Source organism: Oncorhynchus mykiss, chromosome 1, assembly GCF_057628025.1.
Source record: "Oncorhynchus mykiss isolate SJ-2025 chromosome 1, ASM5762802v1, whole genome shotgun sequence".
Lineage (NCBI taxonomy): Eukaryota > Metazoa > Chordata > Actinopteri > Salmoniformes > Salmonidae > Oncorhynchus > Oncorhynchus mykiss.
The window spans coordinates 46508324-46527607 of NC_143022.1; the positions used below are offsets into that span (position 1 = coordinate 46508324).

General features: G+C 44.2%; 1 protein-coding gene and 1 long non-coding RNA gene across 4 annotated transcripts in view; one reads left to right on the top strand and one right to left on the bottom strand.

The window, feature by feature from the left end:
* Positions 1 to 19284, bottom strand: part of LOC149985519 (uncharacterized) — an 86790-nt gene that overhangs the window by 3832 nt on the left and 63674 nt on the right. The gene's annotated exons all lie outside the window — the stretch shown is intronic.
* The window catches only part of galnt18a (UDP-N-acetyl-alpha-D-galactosamine:polypeptide N-acetylgalactosaminyltransferase 18a), a 102373-nt gene continuing 96255 nt past the window's right edge, over positions 13167 to 19284 (top strand). Inside the window, exon 1 of one of the 3 annotated variants that reach the window (XM_036978266.2) lies at positions 13167 to 13774. In XM_036978266.2, coding sequence (XP_036834161.1) covers positions 13534 to 13774 — 241 coding nt within the window. In that variant the 5' untranslated portion in view covers positions 13167 to 13533. The remainder of the gene's footprint in view (positions 13775 to 19284) is intronic. The other 2 variants (XM_036978259.2, XM_090232285.1) reach the window with 2 other exon arrangements.

The window sequence follows — 19284 nt, forward strand, 5'->3', positions numbered from 1 at the left end:
CGATTATAATCACAGCCGTATATATCCCCCCCCAAGCAGACACATCGATGGCTCTGAACGAACTTTATTTAACTCTTTGCAAACTGGAAACCATTCATCCGGAGGCTGCATTCATTGTAGCTGGGGATTTTAACAAGGCTAATCTGAAAACAAGACTCCCTAAATTTTATCAGCATATTGATTGCGCAACCAGGGGTGGAAAGACCTTGGATCATTGTTACTCTAACTTCCGCGACGCATATAAGGCCCTGCCCCGCCCCCCTTTCGGAAAAGCTGACCACGACTCCATTTTGTTGATCCCTGCCTACAGACAGAAACTAAAACAAGAGGCTCCCACGCTGAGGTCTGTCCAACGCTGGTCCGACCAAGCTGACTCCACACTCCAAGACTGCTTCCACCACGTGGACTGGGACATGTTTCGTATTGCGTCAGACAACAACATTGACGAATACGCTGATTCGGTGTGTGAGTTCATTAGAACGTGCGTTGAAGATGTCGTTCCCATAGCAACGATTAAAACATTCCCTAACCAGAAACCGTGGATTGATGGCAGCATTCGTGTGAAACTGAAAGCGCGAACCACTGCTTTTAATCAGGGCAAGGTGTCTGGTAACATGACCGAATACAAACAGTGCAGCTATTCCCTCCGCAAGGCTATCAAACAAGCTAAGCGTCAGTACAGAGACAAAGTAGAATCTCAATTCAACGGCTCAGACACAAGAGGCATGTGGCAGGGTCTACAGTCAATCACGGACTACAGGAAGAAATCCAGCCCAGTCACGGACCAGGATGTCCTGCTCCCAGGCAGACTAAATAACTTTTTTGCCCGCTTTGAGGACAATACAGTGCCACTGACACGGCCTGCAACGAAAACATGCGGTCTCTCCTTCACTGCAGCCGAGGTGAGTAAGACATTTAAACGTGTTAACCCTCGAAAGGCTGCAGGCCCAGACGGCATCCCCAGCCGCGCCCTCAGAGCATGCGCAGACCAGCTGGCCGGTGTGTTTACGGACATATTCAATCAATCCCTATACCAGTCTGCTGTTCCCACATGCTTCAAGAGGGCCACCATTGTTCCTGTTCCCAAGAAAGCTAAGGTAACTGAGCTAAACGACTACCGCCCCGTAGCACTCACTTCCGTCATCATGAAGTGCTTTGAGAGACTAGTCAAGGACCATATCACCTCCACCCTACCTGACACCTTAGACCCACTCCAATTTGCTTACCGCCCAAATAGGTCCACAGACGATGCAATCTCAACCACACTGCACACCGCCTTAACCCATCTGGACAAGAGGAATACCTATGTGAGAATGCTGTTCATTGACTACAGCTCGGCATTCAACACCATAGTACCCTCCAAGCTCGTCATCAAGCTCGAGACCCTGGGTCTCGACCCCGCCCTGTGCAACTGGGTACTGGACTTCCTGACGGGCCGCCCCCAGGTGGTGAGGGTAGGCAACAACATCTCCTCCCCGCTGATCCTCAACACTGGGGCCCCACAAGGGTGCGTTCTGAGCCCTCTCCTGTACTCCCTGTTCACCCACGACTGCGTGGCCACGCACGCCTCCAACTCAATCATCAAGTTTGCGGACGACACAACAGTGGTAGGCTTGATTACCAACAACGACGAGACGGCCTACAGGGAGGAGGTGAGGGCCCTCGGAGTGTGGTGTCAAGAAAATAACCTCACACTCAACGTCAACAAAACTAAGGAGATGATTGTGGACTTCAGGAAACAGCAGAGGGAACACCCCCCTATCCACATCGATGGAACAGTAGTGGAGAGGGTAGCAAGTTTTAAGTTCCTCGGCATACACATCACAGACAAACTGAATTGGTCCACTCACACAGACAGCATTGTGAAGAAGGCGCAGCAGCGCCTCTTCAACCTCAGGAGGCTGAAGAAATTCGGCTTGTCACCAAAAGCACTCACAAACTTCTACAGATGCACAATCGAGAGCATCCTGGCGGGCTGTATCACCGCCTGGTACGGCAACTGCTCCGCCCTCAACCGTAAGGCTCTCCAGAGGGTGGTGAGGTCTGCACAACGCATCACCGGGGGAAAACTACCTGCCCTCCAGGACACCTACACCACCCGATGTCACAGGAAGGCCATAAAGATCATCAAGGACATCAACCACCCGAGCCACTGTCTGTTCACCCCGCTATCATCCAGAAGGCGAGGTCAGTACAGGTGCATCAAAGCTGGGACCGAGAGACTGAAAAACAGCTTCTATCTCAAGGCCATCAGACTGTTAAACAGCCACCACTAACATTGAGTGGCTGCTGCCAACACACTGACACTGACTCAACTCCAGCCACTTTAATAATGGGAATTGATGGGAAATGATGTAAATATATCACTAGCCACTTTAAACAATGCTACCTTATATAATGTTACTTACCCTACATTATTCATCTCATATGCATACGTATATACTGTACTCTATATCATCGACTGTATCCTTATGTAATACATGTATCACTAGCCACTTTAACTATGCCACTTTGTTTACATACTCATCTCATATGTATATACTGTACTCGATACCATCTACTGTATCTTGCCTATGCTGCTCTGTACCATCACTCATTCATATATCCTTATGTACATATTCTTTATCCCCTTACACTGTGTACAAGACAGTAGTTTTGGAATTGTTAGTTAGATTACTTGTTGGTTATTACTGCATTGTCGGAACTAGAAGCACAAGCATTTCGCTACACTCGCATTAACATCTGCTAACCATGTGTATGTGACAAATAAAATTTGATTTGATTATTTACAGCTGTAATCGCAGCAAAAGGTGGCGCTACAAAGTATTAACTTAAGGGGGCTGAATAATTTTGCATGCCCAATTTTTCAGTTTTTGATTTGTTAAAAAAGTTTGAAATATCCAATAAATGTCGTTCCACTTCATGATTGTGTCCCACTTGTTGTTGATTCTTCACAAAAAAATACAGTTTTATATCTTTATGTTTGAAGCCTGAAATGTGGCAAAAGGTCACAAAGTTCAAGGGGGCCGAATACTTTCGCAAGGCACGGTATATGTCCCCTTACTTGAGTTCGAAGGTCATTGGAAGAACTTAAGATACACTTAAAACTGACAGTGAAACACAACGGAGGAGGCTAAAAGCCTTTTCTATCCTTCAAGAGTCAGACGGTTTCTGTGTAAATGCTGTGCAATGCATATTTTGTACTTTTCCTGGTTACTCCACTGTGTTAACGGTAGCATAGCTAGGACATCCCAGATGTCAACAGCAGCCCATTCAAATTATGGCCATTTCAATTAATTCCCTGATGTTATGAGTAGAAATGCATTGTGGGAGCCTTTTGCTTGACTCATCCCTGACCAGTAGTCTGTCGGTGTCATCAATGCTTGTTGGTTATGTGATAAGATTCCTGAGCAGGACCAGGCTGATGCGTCACTCTGAGTAAACACTTATCAAGACAGAAGGCTTTCAATTGATTCACCCAGCGCTTGATTTAATTAAGGCCTCGCAACAGCAGAGCATGACCTAACATAATAATCTGATATTGTCTGATGGCGGTTAAACCCCTGCAGGTTGGAGATATTCAATCCATTTGGGAGAAATGAGACAACCTTGTCTCCCCAGAGATTATTTTAAATTACAGGGCTTTGTTGGTTCCACCTAAATCATCATATGACACAGGGTAATGGCTGGCACAGTGATAGAGAGGGCACAGCTATTGCTCCTCTGGCTGTTGTCAAGGGTGAAGTGTTGTCAGGTTCAAGGGTAAGTTCCTTCAATGATGCTGTCGTGTGACTTGTTGTTTGGTTAAAATCATCTCTTTCTGCCAAGAGAGAAACCATTGACTTTGTATTGCATTAGACCTCTTCAAAAGAGATTAGAATGTTCCGTCATTTCAACATCTGTAATATTTGCTTGAGAAGTTGATCACTGAGATTTCAACCTTTATTCAATTGTTCAAAAAAATATAGCCAGAGGTTTGTCGAATTCTCAATGTGTTATCACTATACTTTCAACCATCTAAAGGGCACAACCAAATTCCAATGGAAACACAATGTCTGATTGGTATAGTTGTCTTCTAAATGTGTTATCACTGAGCTTTCAATCATTTAAAACCACAACAAGGTTAAAATGGGAATATGTCAGATATTCTGTATATACAACAATTTAAAGAGATTCTCAGGTACTTTTGTATACTTTTTAGCCAGTAGTTCTAAAGGTAGTACACCGAAAATTGCAGTACTATGTCAGATACTTTATGTGCAGGTACGTGCACAACATCATTGCTCTCTCTCACACTTTGCTGTGTGTTCATCTGGTTAGCTGTCACTCAAATGGCAAGGGTGTTGAAGCTCTTTGGCTAGAATTTGAATTGCTAGGGGCCAGCCCAGGTGTGGGAAAATGTAAGGAAAATGGCGCAGCACAGCTTTCAGAAAAACTGTTGCTTTCGAACTAGGGATTTTGTGGCTAGTTGAGGTAATACAGTAATTCTGCTCATGAACTCAGCAAAAAAAGAAACGTCCTCCCACTGTCAACTGTGTTTATTTTCAGCAAACTTAACATGTGTAAATATTTGTATGAACATAACAAGATTCAACAACTGAGACATAAACTGAACAAGTTCCACAGACATGTGACTAACATAAATTTAATAACGTGTCCCTGAACAAAAGGGGGGGGGGGGGGGGGGGGTCAAAATCAAAAGTAACAGTCAGTATCTGGTGTGGCCACCAGCTGCATTAAATACTGCAGCGCAAATTCTCCTCATGGACTGCACCAGATTTGCCAGTTCTTGCTGTGAGATACCCCACTCTTCCACCAAGGCACCTGCAAGTTCCTGGACATTCCTGGGGGGAATGGCCCTCACCCTCACCCTCCGATCCAACAGGTCCCAGACTTGCTCAATGGGATTGAGATCCGGGCTCTTCGCTGGCCATGGCAGAACAATGACATTCCTGTTTTGCAGGAAATCACGCACAGAACGAGCAGTATGGCTGGTGGCATTGTCATTGGGAGGGTCATGTCAGGATGAGCCTGCAGGAAGGGTACCACATGAGAGAGGAGGATGTCTTACCTGTAGTAACGCACAACGTTGAGATTGCCTGCAATGACAACATGATGCTGTGACACACCGCCCCAGACCATGATGGACCCTCCACCTCCAAATCAATCCCGCTCCAGAGTACAGGCCTCGGGTAACGGTCATTCCTTCAACGATAAACGCAAATCCGACCATCACCCCTGGTGAGACAAAATCGTGACTCGTCAGTAAAGAGCACTTTTTGACAGTCCTGTCTGGTCCAACGACGGTGGGTTTGTGCCCATAGGCGACGTTGTTGCCAGGGATGTCTGGTGAGGACCTGTCTTACAACAGGCCTACAAGCCCTCAGTCCAGCCTCTCTCAGCCTATTGCGAACAGTCTGAGCACTGATGGAGGGATTGTACATTCCTGGTGTAACTCGGGCAGTTGCTTTTGCCATCCTGTAGCTGTCCCGCAGGCGTAATGTTCGGATGTACCGATCCTGTGCAGGTGTTGTTACACGTGGTCTGCCACTGCGAGGACGATCAGCTGTCCGTCCTGTCTCCCTGTAGCGCTGTCTTAGGCGTCTCACAGTACGGACATTGCAATGTATTGCCCTGGCCACATCTGCAGTCCTCATGCCTCCTTGCAGCTAAGGCCCATTCACGCAGATGAGCAAGGCATCTTTTTTTTGGTGAAGTTATTTGGATTATTATCTTTGAAAGACAGGGTCCTGAAAATGGATGTTTCTTTTTTTGATGAGTTTAGATTATGCATATATGAACTACACATTGACACATTCAGCTCAAAGCAGGAGGTTTCAAAAATACTAGTAGTCGCCAAAATTCTGGAGCATTTTTTTGTATGTGTTATTACTGTGCCTCAACTAATAGCACAACCAAATGACCTGAGTGGTATACTACGAAGCAAGCTAGATCTACTCAGGCTTTTAAAAGATAGCCGGCTTCAGTTAGCTTCACATGGTTCCAGATCAGACTTCATCTGTACTATTATGGTAAATATTGCTCGTCCGCCTGCCACTAACTTTAGCAGGATTATAACTGTGTGTGCATGCCGCACATGGCTAGTTTAACACCAAACTCTTCATTCAAACAATGCTGAATCATCAATCCATGGGCAAGTCAGTGCCACATTTTCCTTTATGCTGAAATCAAAATGAAAGAAAAGTTGTCTTCCAAATTCAACAGGCTATGGCGTGAAATCGGCTTTTAGAAGTGCCGGCTTTATTTTATTAGGCTACTTATCATTTAAGCCGTCTTTTGGTGTGCTTTGTGGTAATACACAAGCAGCTTTTCCCCCACTCCTATCATTCCTTCTTCTATCTGTTGAACAGCTGCATTGTAGCCATAGACATATAATCCATAGAAACCCTGGCAATTTGACTGTTAAACTCATGGGTACACTAACAATGGCTGCCAGTCTTGACTAAAGTGTAAACTGCCATCTGTCAATTACCCTTTTGCAAATTTAAAAACATGATCGCTCAAAAAAAAAGTACAGTTTGGAAAGCAAATACTGATTGGTATTTTAACATTTTAAAACAATTTTAAAACAAAAACATTTGACTAAAATATTGAATCAGTCCTCTTCCTCAAATGAAGGGGATGATGACACAATCTTTGCAAGAGGGAGGGGAAACTGATTTCATTGGTTCGCGGCTCAGACACTTAATTCAGTATAAATGGAGTTAGCAATGAGTTAGCCTGCCCCTGAGCAGGTTAGTTTTGAAGGATTCGTTGCCTTAGAAATTGATCTGGCTAAAAGGTGAGACACTTTCAAAATACCGGTTATCCTGAGTTGAACTCAGAGTTAACCAAAGTTACCTCGCTAACTCCTCAAACCTGATTCGTAGTCTAGGGCACAGGATTGCAGTTGAGATTATATTAAAAGTACATACAGTGCAAGTGATCAATGCTGTTTGAGATTCTGCACAGATTATTATAGCAATTGTGAAGATCTCCACAGACCCAGGGCCGGATTAGGAAATCATAGGCTTTGGCGTTTTTAATAAGTCAAATTGCAATGGTAAGAGGTTACCAAACCCTTCTATGAATTATGTCTATGGCCACAATGCAGCAAGCTGTAGCCAATATTTGTCAGGCATGCTGCCAAAATTGCGGCCTTCCTGTAGGCATACCGGTAACTGCAAAAATAAAGGAAACACTTGAGTAAACAAAGGATAGAAAGTATGTCTTATGTTGTGGGGTGTATTTTCTTGGCATGGTTTAGGTCCACTTGTAGAATCTATGACAAGGCACATTGAAATTGTTTTGTCAGCTTGTGGTGGTGCAACATCCTTTGAAGACACTTTATGTTTGTGTTTCCTTAATTTAGACAGATAACTGTACATGCTTATGATAAAAACTTAATCCATAGTTTATTAACTATTTATCCTCTGTGGCTAAATGATGCTGTCTGATGTATTTTGAACATTGAGAGCGGGTTCCTGTGGTTGGATAAAATATTTTGTATTTTTTAATTTTGTTTGCCTTTTGTGCCCAGCCCCTGACTCACACAATTGACCAGTCACATTTATTTATTATGCAGTTATCTTTTTTATGAATCACATACCCAATCAAGTCAGGGCCCCCAGTTAACCATGTGGCCCCCTACCTCATCTCATCTGATGATTAGCAGAGCAGCAGTAGGCAGTCCACACTCATTGAGAGCTCCTGAGTCTTGCTGTGGTTGGCGGTTGCAGTGAAAACATATAAAATAATAATATTTTAATACAAATATTTATTTCTTGCTGCCTCTTTGGCCCCTGGGGCCTGGGGCTTTAGCACCGGTAAGCCCCTGCATTAATCCTCTGTTGCGCCTTCTTCACCACGCTGTCTGTGTGGGTGGACCATTTCAGTTTGTCCATGATGTGTACGCTGAGGAACTTAAAACTTTCTACCCTCTCCACTACTGTCCCGACTATGTGGATAGGGGGGTGCTCCCTCTGCTGTTTCCTGAAGTCCACCACCATCTCCTTTGTTTTGTTGACGTTGAGTGTGAGGTTATTTTCCTGACACCACACTCCGAGGGCCCTTACCTACTCCCTATAGGCCATCTCGTCGTTGTTGGTAATCAAGCCTACCACTGTAGTATTGTCTGCAAACTTGATGATTGAGTTGGAGGCGTGCATGGCCACGCAGTCATGGGTGAACAGGGAGTACATGAGAGGGCTGAGAACGCACACTTGTTGGGCCCCAGTGTTGAGGATCAGCGGGGTGGAGATGTTCTTTCCTACCCTCACCACCAGGACTTAGTTGCACAGGGCGGGGTCAAGACCCAGGGTCTCGAGCTTAATGACGAGTTTGAAGGGTACTATGGTGTTAAATGCTGAGCTGTAATCGATGAACAGCATTCTTACATAGGTATTCTTCTTGTGCAGATGTGTTAGGGCAGTGTGATTGCGATTGCTTCGTCTGTGGACCTATTGGGGCGGTAAACAAATTGGAGTCTAGGGTGTCATGTAGGCTGGAGGTGATATGATCCTTGACTAGTCTCTCAAATCACTTCATGATGACAGAAGTGAGTGCTACGGGGCGATAGTTGTTTAGCTCAGTTACCTTAGCTTTCTTAGGAACAGGAACAATGGTGGCCCTCTTGAAGCATGTGGAAACAATACATAAGGTATTTAGAGTTACAGTAACCTCAAAACATGTCCATGGAACTGTTACTAATTTTAGGGTTGAATAAATACTGTGACATTAGTTTATAAAATAGCCTTAACTTTATGTTAGTAGTTGTATTACAAAAGTAATATTTATTGTGTTTGCTTGACAATGCAACCAAATATCAACATTTACAGGAGATGTATCTAATGCTTGGATAGTTTCATCTGAGCCACTGGCTTAATCCCATACTTAAAATTATATTTTTGGTTTAGTTGGAGACTTAACATAATTTGTTAAACTTGTCAACAAGTTTATAGGCTATTTACTGTATTGCAAAAGTGATTTTGAATTGTGTTTGGTTGTCAACACAACCAAATATCAACATTTGAAGGAGATGTATCTTTTGTGCTACTGACTTAGTCTGACAACTCCAGTTTGTCTAGAAACTATATGTTAGATTGATATGTTGGATTCACGTCTCCATATCAACTAAACATCTAAGTTAAAGAATAGGATTAAATCTAATCAAACATTATTTAAAGTGCATTTCACGTTTGATTTGATTTAGGATTGTCTGTTGAAAATGTGTCATCATGATGACATAATCCTGTGGTTGAAATCAACCCTCAAAACAACAGTTTTGAGGGGTTAATGGCTTATTGCAAATCCAATCTATTTCCCACATAGATTCCATGTCACAATACATTGACAAATTACTTGGAAACAAGTTGATAGGCCTTCGGTAGACTTAGCCAACTGCTCCTTTAACACGTTATTATCACAAGGTATTTCTTTTAAACCTTCAAATAAAATACAAAATATCATTGGCAGTATCTTTGCTGTTTCGCACGAAGACATGCTATTCCAATGGTAACTCTTTCCTACTTTTGCAGCATGAGAAAGTCATGTGAAAGTTTCAATTGGATTCATTCAATATTTCAGTGCTCATATGCATATTTCATCCATCAGCTGCGTCCTTCCAGGCGCTCATCTTGGTGAATGAGGTTTATGGTGGGGCTGTAAAGGTGAAGAAGTAATTTAGTGAACCATTGCATGAAAGACAAAGATCAAAGCTGCTGCCTCAAGGCACTATCTTTGGAATCCATCTGTTGGTGCTCTGATGTTATGTTAGCGCTCCAGCTCTCATACAGCATGCCTGTATCAGGGAGATGGAAGGGTGATGGGGAGGCTCCTGTCACTTCTGTCTCTCATCGGCCATCATAGAAATGACTTGAACCGCTCCTCTCTCACCTGTCTCTGCTGTTGGCAAATGGTCTTAGCTAGCTGTATAGTGGTGGTAGGCTATTCGGGACAGGCCTGCATTATTCAAAAGAATGTATGATCTTATGGATGTATTTTACAATTATTGTTTTAGAAAGTCTCAATAATCGGTGACGTCTTAAACAATATGTGATGTTGGATCATGAATAACCGCTTGGGTAGCCTAACAATAAAGTCTATGAAAGGAGGGCCCCTGTGGGCTCGTTGAGTACTGCATCATAATTTTCCATTTTATCGATAAGGAGACAGAATTTAGGCTTACGAGTGTTTTAACGATGCATCTATCCTACAACTGCCAAAGATGTAACGTTAATTTCTCAAAACACTGCGTAGAGAACGTTTGTTAAGCTCGTCGTTGAGGCCGATAGGATCGAATGAAAGGCAGCGGTGCTCTTGGGTCAGCTTTCTCCATTCAAATCTTACCTTAACATTAGAATTATTCCACAATACTGACGACGGATCAGTTCCTAGGGAGTTTATCACCTATGGCTGCAAATATTGAGGTATTTTATTCTAATGCTTAACCTATAACAATGCAATAAATCAAGATTAGGCACATCTGTCACACCCTGATTTGTTTCACCTGTCTTTGTGTTTGTCTCCACCCCCCTCCAGGTGTCGCCCATCTTCCCCATTATCCCCTGTGTATTTATACCTGTGTTCTCTGTTTATCTGTTGCCAGTTAATTTTGTTTCATCAGGCCTACCAGCGTTTTTCCCTCTGCTCCTGTCTCTCGATTTGTTCCTGTTTCCTAGTTTTCCCGGTATTGACCATTCTGCCTGCCCTGACCCTGAGCCTGCCTGCCATCCTGTACCTTTGCCCCACTACTCTGGATTACCGACCTCTGCCTGACCTGAGGCCACCTGCTGTTCCGGTGCCTTACACCCTCTCTGGATTATTGACCCCTGTCTGCCTTGACCAGTTGTTTGCCTGCCCCTGTTGTAATAAACATTGTTACTTCGACAGCCTGCATTTGGGTCTTACCTTAAACGTGATAGTACGAACTGGCCATGACTGACCCAGCATACTTGGACCAGCTTCGCAATGCCATCTCCTCCCAAGGAGCCACCATTGGTAGGCAAGAGGAGTTGCTTCGCAGCCTGAAGGAAGGGTCCCAGGCCGTGGCTGATCGTCACAACCTAGCATTGGACACATTGTGGGAGCAATTACGTGGGTTGTCTACTATGCAGCCTACCAGTGACAGTAACCTCCCAGCCCCTCAGTAACCCGGATGGTAGCAGTGCCATCACCCCAGTTTCCCGGGAACCCTGCTTACCTCCCCGGAGTGCTTCGATGGAGAGTCGGGCATCTGTTGGGCGCTTCTCGCTCAGTGTTCCCTCGTCATGGAGCTGCAGCCTTCCTCCTTCTCCTCGGACTGCTCTAAGATAGCGTACCTCATCACGCTGATGTCCGAGAGGGCCCTCGCCTGGGGTACAGACATTTGTGAACAACAGTTGGCCGTATGCTTCAGTCTGGAGGGATTCCTGGTGGAGGTGAAATAAGTTTGAGGCTCCGGTGTCCGGGAGAGGGGCTGCCCGGAAGTTATTCCAGCTGTGGCAGGACTCCCTCAGTGTGGCAGACTATGCTGTGGAATTCCGTACAATAGCACACACACTCATTGCTTTAACCATCCGGATCGATGGTAGCCTACAGGAACGTAGGAGGGAGAAGAGGTCTGATTGTTGTTCCATTCGCTCACTCAAGGATCCCACCTTGCATCTGATGAACTCTGGAAGTCCCTGGTGTGTACATCCCTGAGAGAATCCGAGCTTAGCCGAGTTCCTCCAAGAGCCTACGAAGACTGCCGATTCACCTTATCCCGAGCAGACGCAGCGCGGTGAGGCTGTCTCCAGCCGAATGCATACGCAGACTTGACACCCAGAGTTGTCTGTATTGCGGTACTGCCGGTTATTATGTGTCTACCTGTCCCTTCAAGAGACCTAGATCACTCGTTGGAGTGAGTACTCTGGTGGGTCTTATTGATCATTTTTCTTCTCCCCCTACTCGTCCTGCTATGGGGCGACCAGTCCAAGTCTCTCCAGGTACTCATCGACTCGGGGGCCGATGTGAGTCTTTTATGGATGTTACCCTGGCACCCGAGCTGGGCATCCCAACACAACCCTACTCCATTCCCATGGATGTTAGAGCGCTGGTCGGGCGCTCTATAGGCCGGGTCACCCACCATACCACCCCCATCAACCTATGAGTGTCAGGGAACCACAGCGAGACGATCCAATTCCTGCTAGTTGAGTCTCCACAGGTCCCCTTGGTATTGGGATTCTATTGACTGGGCTACTGGTGCCATCGTGGGCTGGAGCCCGTCCTGCTACACTCATTGCCTGAAGTCAGTTCTGCCTGCCCCGGGACATCTTCCTGGGGGCTTGGCAATTGCCCCGGACCTCCGCCAGCCCCGCGGAGTACCAGGACCACCGGGAGGGGCTCAGTAAGGCCCGGGCCACTTTGCTTCCGCAGCACCGACCGGTATCCAAGAAGGTCAAGCCAGATGCGCTGGCACCCAAGATCATTTGCCCCTCTGCTGTTTGTCCTCTGTTGCCCCGTACCCTCCGTATACTTCCTACCGTTCCTGTGTCTAGAATTAAAACCATGTGTCACAGCCCTTTGTCTCCTGTTTCCAGGAGTTACTTTGACTGTTTGCATTTGGGTCCTACCTTAAACGTGATAACATCATTGCTTTCATGTTAAGCTACACATCATTAAATATATTGATGGCAACATTTTGACAGTAGCCAAATGGAAAAATAAAACTAAATTGAATGAACATGAAATGTATTTGAATATTGTTTAAATATACAGGCCCATACTGTTGGTAGGCTATTTGAATGCAGTAATCTGTTTTCATTTGAAGCATCGTTTTATCTTTCGCTTGTTTGTAACAATTGCAAAGAATTTAGTAACTTTGTATTTGTAGTCAACTTTGTTGTGAAGTTATTGGCGGTCACAGAGAGACTGATAAGCACTGTGATTCTATGTTTAGCGGAGTTCTTCTGTGTATAAAGTGACGAGGGATGGGGAAAAAACATCTAATGACGCATTTAGCTGTTCTATGAGGCGTTAGATTATTAGCGTTTTCAAGTGCAACGTTAATAACGATGGTTTTGGGAAACAGCTCGGAGATTTAATGATGCTCCTACGAAGGTTCTAACGACGAATTTAGCCTTATAGATGCTTTTGGGAAAGGGGGCCCTGGTTAGGAGAATGAGGTTAAGGTTAGGAAAATGGTTAGAGTTAGCAAAATGCTCCCCTAACCTACGTGAAAAGTCTGTCCCATTCGAAGGACGAGAGAATTGTGGAGAACACGCCTCCCATGCTACAATTGGATAGTGTAATGATCGGATATGCCCTGTACATTTCCGGAGGATTTCATTGGCCGCCAGCTCTACGATTACTTTGTAGCAGCGGATTTCAGCTGGTGCCCGGTACGGTATAGTATAGCGCATCTACGAATTTACGTTTCTGTGTTTGCGTTGCTGTCAATCTCAGCAGGCTATAATCCTGGATGATCTGAAACTACGGTACTGTCATTTAGTTTTGTGAGTTTTTTTTATATTGCGTTTGTATACGCATTGGACCGTATGGAGGGATGTCGCGATGATGGTCTGCTCTAGGAGAACCAAAACTTTGGTGTCGACATGCGTAATTTTGAGTGGCATGACCAATATTGTCTGTCTTCTCTACGTCGGCTGGATCACTAATTATGTGGCCAATGTGAACACCAAAGTATCAGAGACAGAACCGGAGAGAAAGTTTGAAGATGACAACAAGGGAGAAACTCTGAAGATTATAGAGAGACTGGACCGACTGGAAAATGTGGTCAACCAACACATCCAAGGTAGGCTACATGCGGATTTACCGTCCTAGGGACAATGCATAGGATATGTCCACAGTTCTGTTTTAGCAAGTAACGTTACATATTTAGAATATTATATTAAATAAATGCCAAGTAAATTGGAAAATAATGTAGGCCTAATGTAAAATAAAATGTAACCAAAACTCTTCCTTGAAATGTGGTTATCAATATCAACCACATTGTGTAGTCCAAATACCGTAAAACGAACTAAGCAGTGGTTTTAACACCATGCTGATAGAGGCTTAATATTTTTTCAATAATAGGTTACAACAGGGGTAGGTAACTAGATTCGGCCGCAGGCAGATTTTTGCCGGGGGGGGTGGTTGGGGCCGGAACATAATTAAAATAATGTGTACACTGCAAATTGACAACAACGAAGCCTAAAAATAGATTATTTTCCAATACAATCATTTCATACCTTGTATTTGTTGGAATAGTTGGGAACAGATTTCCTAAATTAACGCATTTGAGATTAATTATTTGTGGTTTTATTGTAAATATGTTGTATCAAAAACAAAAATCCTGGGGCAAAAAAAAAGAGAACTTGCGGGCATGTTACAATATGATGGACAAATAGGAAATATTAATTAGTGCTGTGCACTTCACACTGGCGGTCAGAATGCAGGGTAGTGCCGATGCTGGGGTGAACTGATGAGTAAATTTAGCACTTGGAGCATGCATTTGGTCAAGTACTCAGTGTCACATAGATGCACTCCTGTAGCTGGTGCCGTATTACATTACTGTGGATCTGTTTATGTTGTCAATGATATCTGTTAGCATGGAGGGAGCTGAGGAGATCACTTGACAAACTGTCAGACCTCAAAAGACCTTTAACACCTAGCCTAATTCTCTAAAATGTCTGTCTGTCCAATTTAGCCCTTTTATGATGAAATGAGGGATGGCATGGAGTTTCACATCTTTGCAGTGGACCATAGGGTGTCAGATACTCATGTGTGAGTGCTGCTTCTTCAAATATAGAGTACATGGCAGCAGTTTGTGCTGCATGTGTACAGTAGAAGACATGTCAGGTCTTGTTTCCCATTAGTTACCACCCAGCCCTGCTACCATCAAATACAATTTTATTTGTCACATGCTTTGTGAATAACAGTGAAATTATTACTTACTGGCCTTTCCCAGAAATTCAGAGATAAATGATAATGCAAGGAATAAATACACAATGAGTAATGATAACTTGGCTACATACACGGGTCACAGAACAGAGTCGATGTGCAGGGGTATGAGAATGGAGGTATATACTTCTGTATATATATAGTGTATGTGGACACCCCTTCAAATTAGTGGATTTGGCTATTTCAGCCACACCCGTTGTTCACAGGTGTATAAAATTGAGCACACCGCCATGCAATCTCCATAGGAAAACATGGGCAGTAGAATGGCCTTACTGAAGAGCTAAGTGACTTTCAAAGTGGCACTGTCATACGATGCCACCTTTCCGACAAGTCAGTTTGTCAAATTTCTGCCCTGCTAGACTTGCCCCGGTCAACGGTAAATGCTGTTATTTTGAAGTGCAAACGTCTATGAGCAACAACGGCTCAGCCACAAGGTGGTATACCACACAAGCTCACAGAACAGAATCGCTGAAGTGCATAACAAATGTCTGTCCTCAGTTGCAACACTCACTACCAAGTTGCTTCCAGAGGCAGTTTGGAACATCAGCACAATAAATGTTCATTGGGAGCTTTGTGAAATGGGTTTCCATGGCTAAGCACAGGCCTAAGATCACCATGCGCAATGCCAAGTGTTGGCTGGAGTGGTGTAACGCTTGCCGACATTGGACTCTGGAGCAGTGGAAACGCGTTCTCTGGAGTGATGAATCAAGCTTCACCGTCTGGCAGTCCGACAGACGAATCTGGGTTTGGTGGATGCCAGGAGAACACTACCTGCCCCAATGCATAGTGCCAACTGAAACGTTTGGTTGAGGAGGAATAATGCTGTTTTTTCATGGTTCGGGATTGGCCCTTCAGTTCCAGTGAAGGGAAGTCTTAATGCTATAGTGTACAATTACATTCTAGACGATTCTGTGCTTCCAACTTTGTGGCAACAGTTTGAGGAAGGCCGTTTCCTGTTTCAGCATGGCGATGCCCCATGCACAAAGCGAGGTCCATACACGCATGGTTTGTCGAGATCTGTGTGGAAGAACTGACTGGACCGCATAGAGCCCTGACCTCAACCCCATTGAACACCTTTGGGATGAATTGGAATGCCGATTGCGAGCCAGGCGTAATCACCCAACATCCGTGCCCGACCTCACTAATGCTCTTGTGGCTGAATGGAAGCAAATCCCTGCAGCAATGTTCCAGCAACTAGTAGAAAGCCTTCCCAGAAGAGTGGAGGTTGTAATGGCAGCAAAGGTGGGACCAACTCCATATTAATCCCCATGATTTTGGAATGAGATGTTCGACGAGCACGTGTCCACATACCTTTTTCATGTAGTGTATGTACATATAAGTAGGGGTATAGTGACTAGGCTAGATAATAATCAGAATCAGCAGCATGTGATGAGTCAAAAATGTTTAATTGAAAAAATGTAATGTCTGATTTAAAAAAAAAAAAATTAAAAAAAAATGAAATTCACTGTGGAACCTCAACTGGTGTGGACCATGTTAATTCCTTAGTGATGTCGACACTAATGAACTTGAAGCTCTCGACCCACTCCAATACAGCCCTGTGGATGGGGGTGTGCTCGGCTTTCCATTTTCTGTAGTCCACGATCAGCTCCTTTGTCTTGCTGACGTTGAGGGAGAGGTTGTCCTGGCACCACACTGCCAGGTCACTGACCACCTCTCTATAGGCGGTCTCGTCGTCGGTGGTCAGGCCTAACACCGTTGTCGGTGATGGTGTTGGAGTCGTGCGCGGCCACACATTCGTGGGTGAACCGGTGGAACAGGAGGGGCCCCCGTGTTCAGGGTCAGCGTGGCGGATGTATTGTTCTCACATAGGTGGTCCTCTTGTCCAGGTGGGAGAGGGCAGTGTGGTGTGCAATAAAATTGCATCATCTATGGATCTGTAGTGGGCGTTGACGTGAGCCATGACCAGCCTTTCAAAGCATTTCATGGCCACAGATGTGAATGCTATAGTCATTTAGACTGGTTACCTTGGCGTTCTTGGGCACAGGGACTATGGTGGTCTGCTTGAAACATGAAGGTATTACAGACTGACAGGTAACACAAGCTGACACCCTCTCACACAATTAAAATGCTCTCTCAGCAGGGTGCTCTCTCAGCAGCTCGATCGGCCCTCGCTAGGCCCTCACTAGGCCTATAACGCTGAGCTTTAATTAAACTTAAGAGGGACTGCCACACTGCAGTCGGTCCAAAACCCTCCTCGGGAGGTTCATAATGGACTTAACCTCCATAGGGGACAGTCAGGAGCGGTTTGGAGCTATGACCCGCTCCACACCCACCTCCTCTAGAGGGGTGTGTGTGTGTGGGTAAGTCATACATAAAGTACACCTGTCTCACTCTTACCTAAGCAGTGTGTCATCAAGTTTGTCAAATAAAAAAAATACACTTTGCATGATGGGTTGCGCTGAGGATCCGTTGACATTTCACACATGATCTGTTTGACTTGGAATCCAATGCTGGATGACTCTGTCACTGTCGTTCACTATCATTTGGGACTTTGTCACTACCCTTTTGGTGCTCCCCATAGCAGCGGAGGAAAGGCGTCTGTGCTCCTGCCCTGCGGCTATTTACTTGACTGACAGTCCTTTGGCAAGATAAGAAAAATTATTCTTCCCACTTTCTCTCAGGTCATCCAACCTGCCTCACAGTTAACACGCTTTCTATCATACAGACTACTCTGTAGAATATACAGCTGTGCAGAGTGTACATATTTTTTTCTGGTGTTAGTATCTAACTACTAGTTTTTTTGCCAAAATTGCTAGTGAACCGTTTTGGTGGAATATACAGTATGGCCAGTTTATTAGGTACACAACCCCATTCACCAAAATGAAAAAATGCTGATGTGTTTTGTGTCTTCAGGAAGAATAGTGCTGCATCGAGCAGAAATACCATATTAATTTTCATGCCATATCCTCACTCTGACTCGTAGAAGGGTGTCGAAATATTATAACAATTTTATCTTGGATTTTTACAATCACCACTTTCAAGTGCACAGCAGTGGCAGTAATTTATTTATTTATTTGGGTCAGCTCATTATGTTTTTGCTTGACAATGAATTGCTCCCTTTTTTGCCTGAGGAAGATTTGTGCTACTTTGCCCATGTTTTTGTATGGTTGCTGTCTGATGACCCACCGCACCCTTTCACAACATCACAAAGGAGATTTAATATGTCAAAAGAAAGCTGTGGGACTTTAAATAGTAGGCCGCCTTCGTTTGAATTGACAATGTTATTTTCTTCAATCAGATGTGTTGAAAGGTCTTTTATTGGATGTACAGAAGGTACTTCTTAAAGTTTTGACAAATGCTCTATATTTAGATCAATGCTGCAAAATCATAATTTGTCATTTTTCATCTGTCTAATCAAAACCCTTGTCTGATGTCTCGAGCTTCACACATTTGCTGATGTCTGTGAATCAATATATATCTGTAACCCCTATTGAGCTGGGGCTCTGATTACCTCATTCACAGCTGTTGATGAGGAAACGGGGTTTGTCAGAATGTAAAATAAGATGATACTCTATGATATAAAATAGATTATGATGTTAATGCATCCTTCCACAAGTTAGACCGACACCGATCCCACTGAATCCAGTGATTTACAAACAGCTAGGTGAAATGTACAATCTTGTCTCAAACAATGTTTTTTCTCTCATTACAAATATCAAATACTTTGTGGATTTGATATTCCAAGGTTATATTGGGAATGTTCATTTCCTCCATTGATGTGTACATTACAGTACCTTTCTCCTTGAGGTCAGTGCTCAAACTCGGATTTCTACTAAATATTTAGAGTCAAAGGATCTTAACACAAGTCTCCTTTTTGGCTAGATGGTTTTCACAGTAGAGTATGTTGGCGTAATCCTGGTCATACGGTGTAGATGAGCACAACAGGGGTGCTATAGATATTAGATGCCCCCATCCTGTCAACGGTGAAGTTGTTGCTTGAATGGAAGAAAACCACACAGCTTTTGACAGTGAACGCCGTTGAACCTTTTTTTGAGGTTCGGAAGCTGATTTCAGTTCAAAAACTCCACAGTTTTATTATATACTAACTGTACAATGGCAAATGAACCAGAATGAGGTTTTTAATGGGTGTTCTCTAGTTAAGCTTCTGCTGTAAGCTCTCTCAATAATATTTTGAAGATAAATACACAACGGAGAGTTTGAAAGGACGAGAGTACTAAACCAAATCTAGTACTAATGGTCAATCGTGAATTGTAAATAGGAGCTGGGTTTCAGTTCAACCGCTGTTTAGAATCTGTGGAATGTCACTCCTGAACTCAGACCTACTTGTGCTACGTTCTGTACATTGAGTCGGGAGCAGCATGCTTGTTTTTTGGCCAGTTG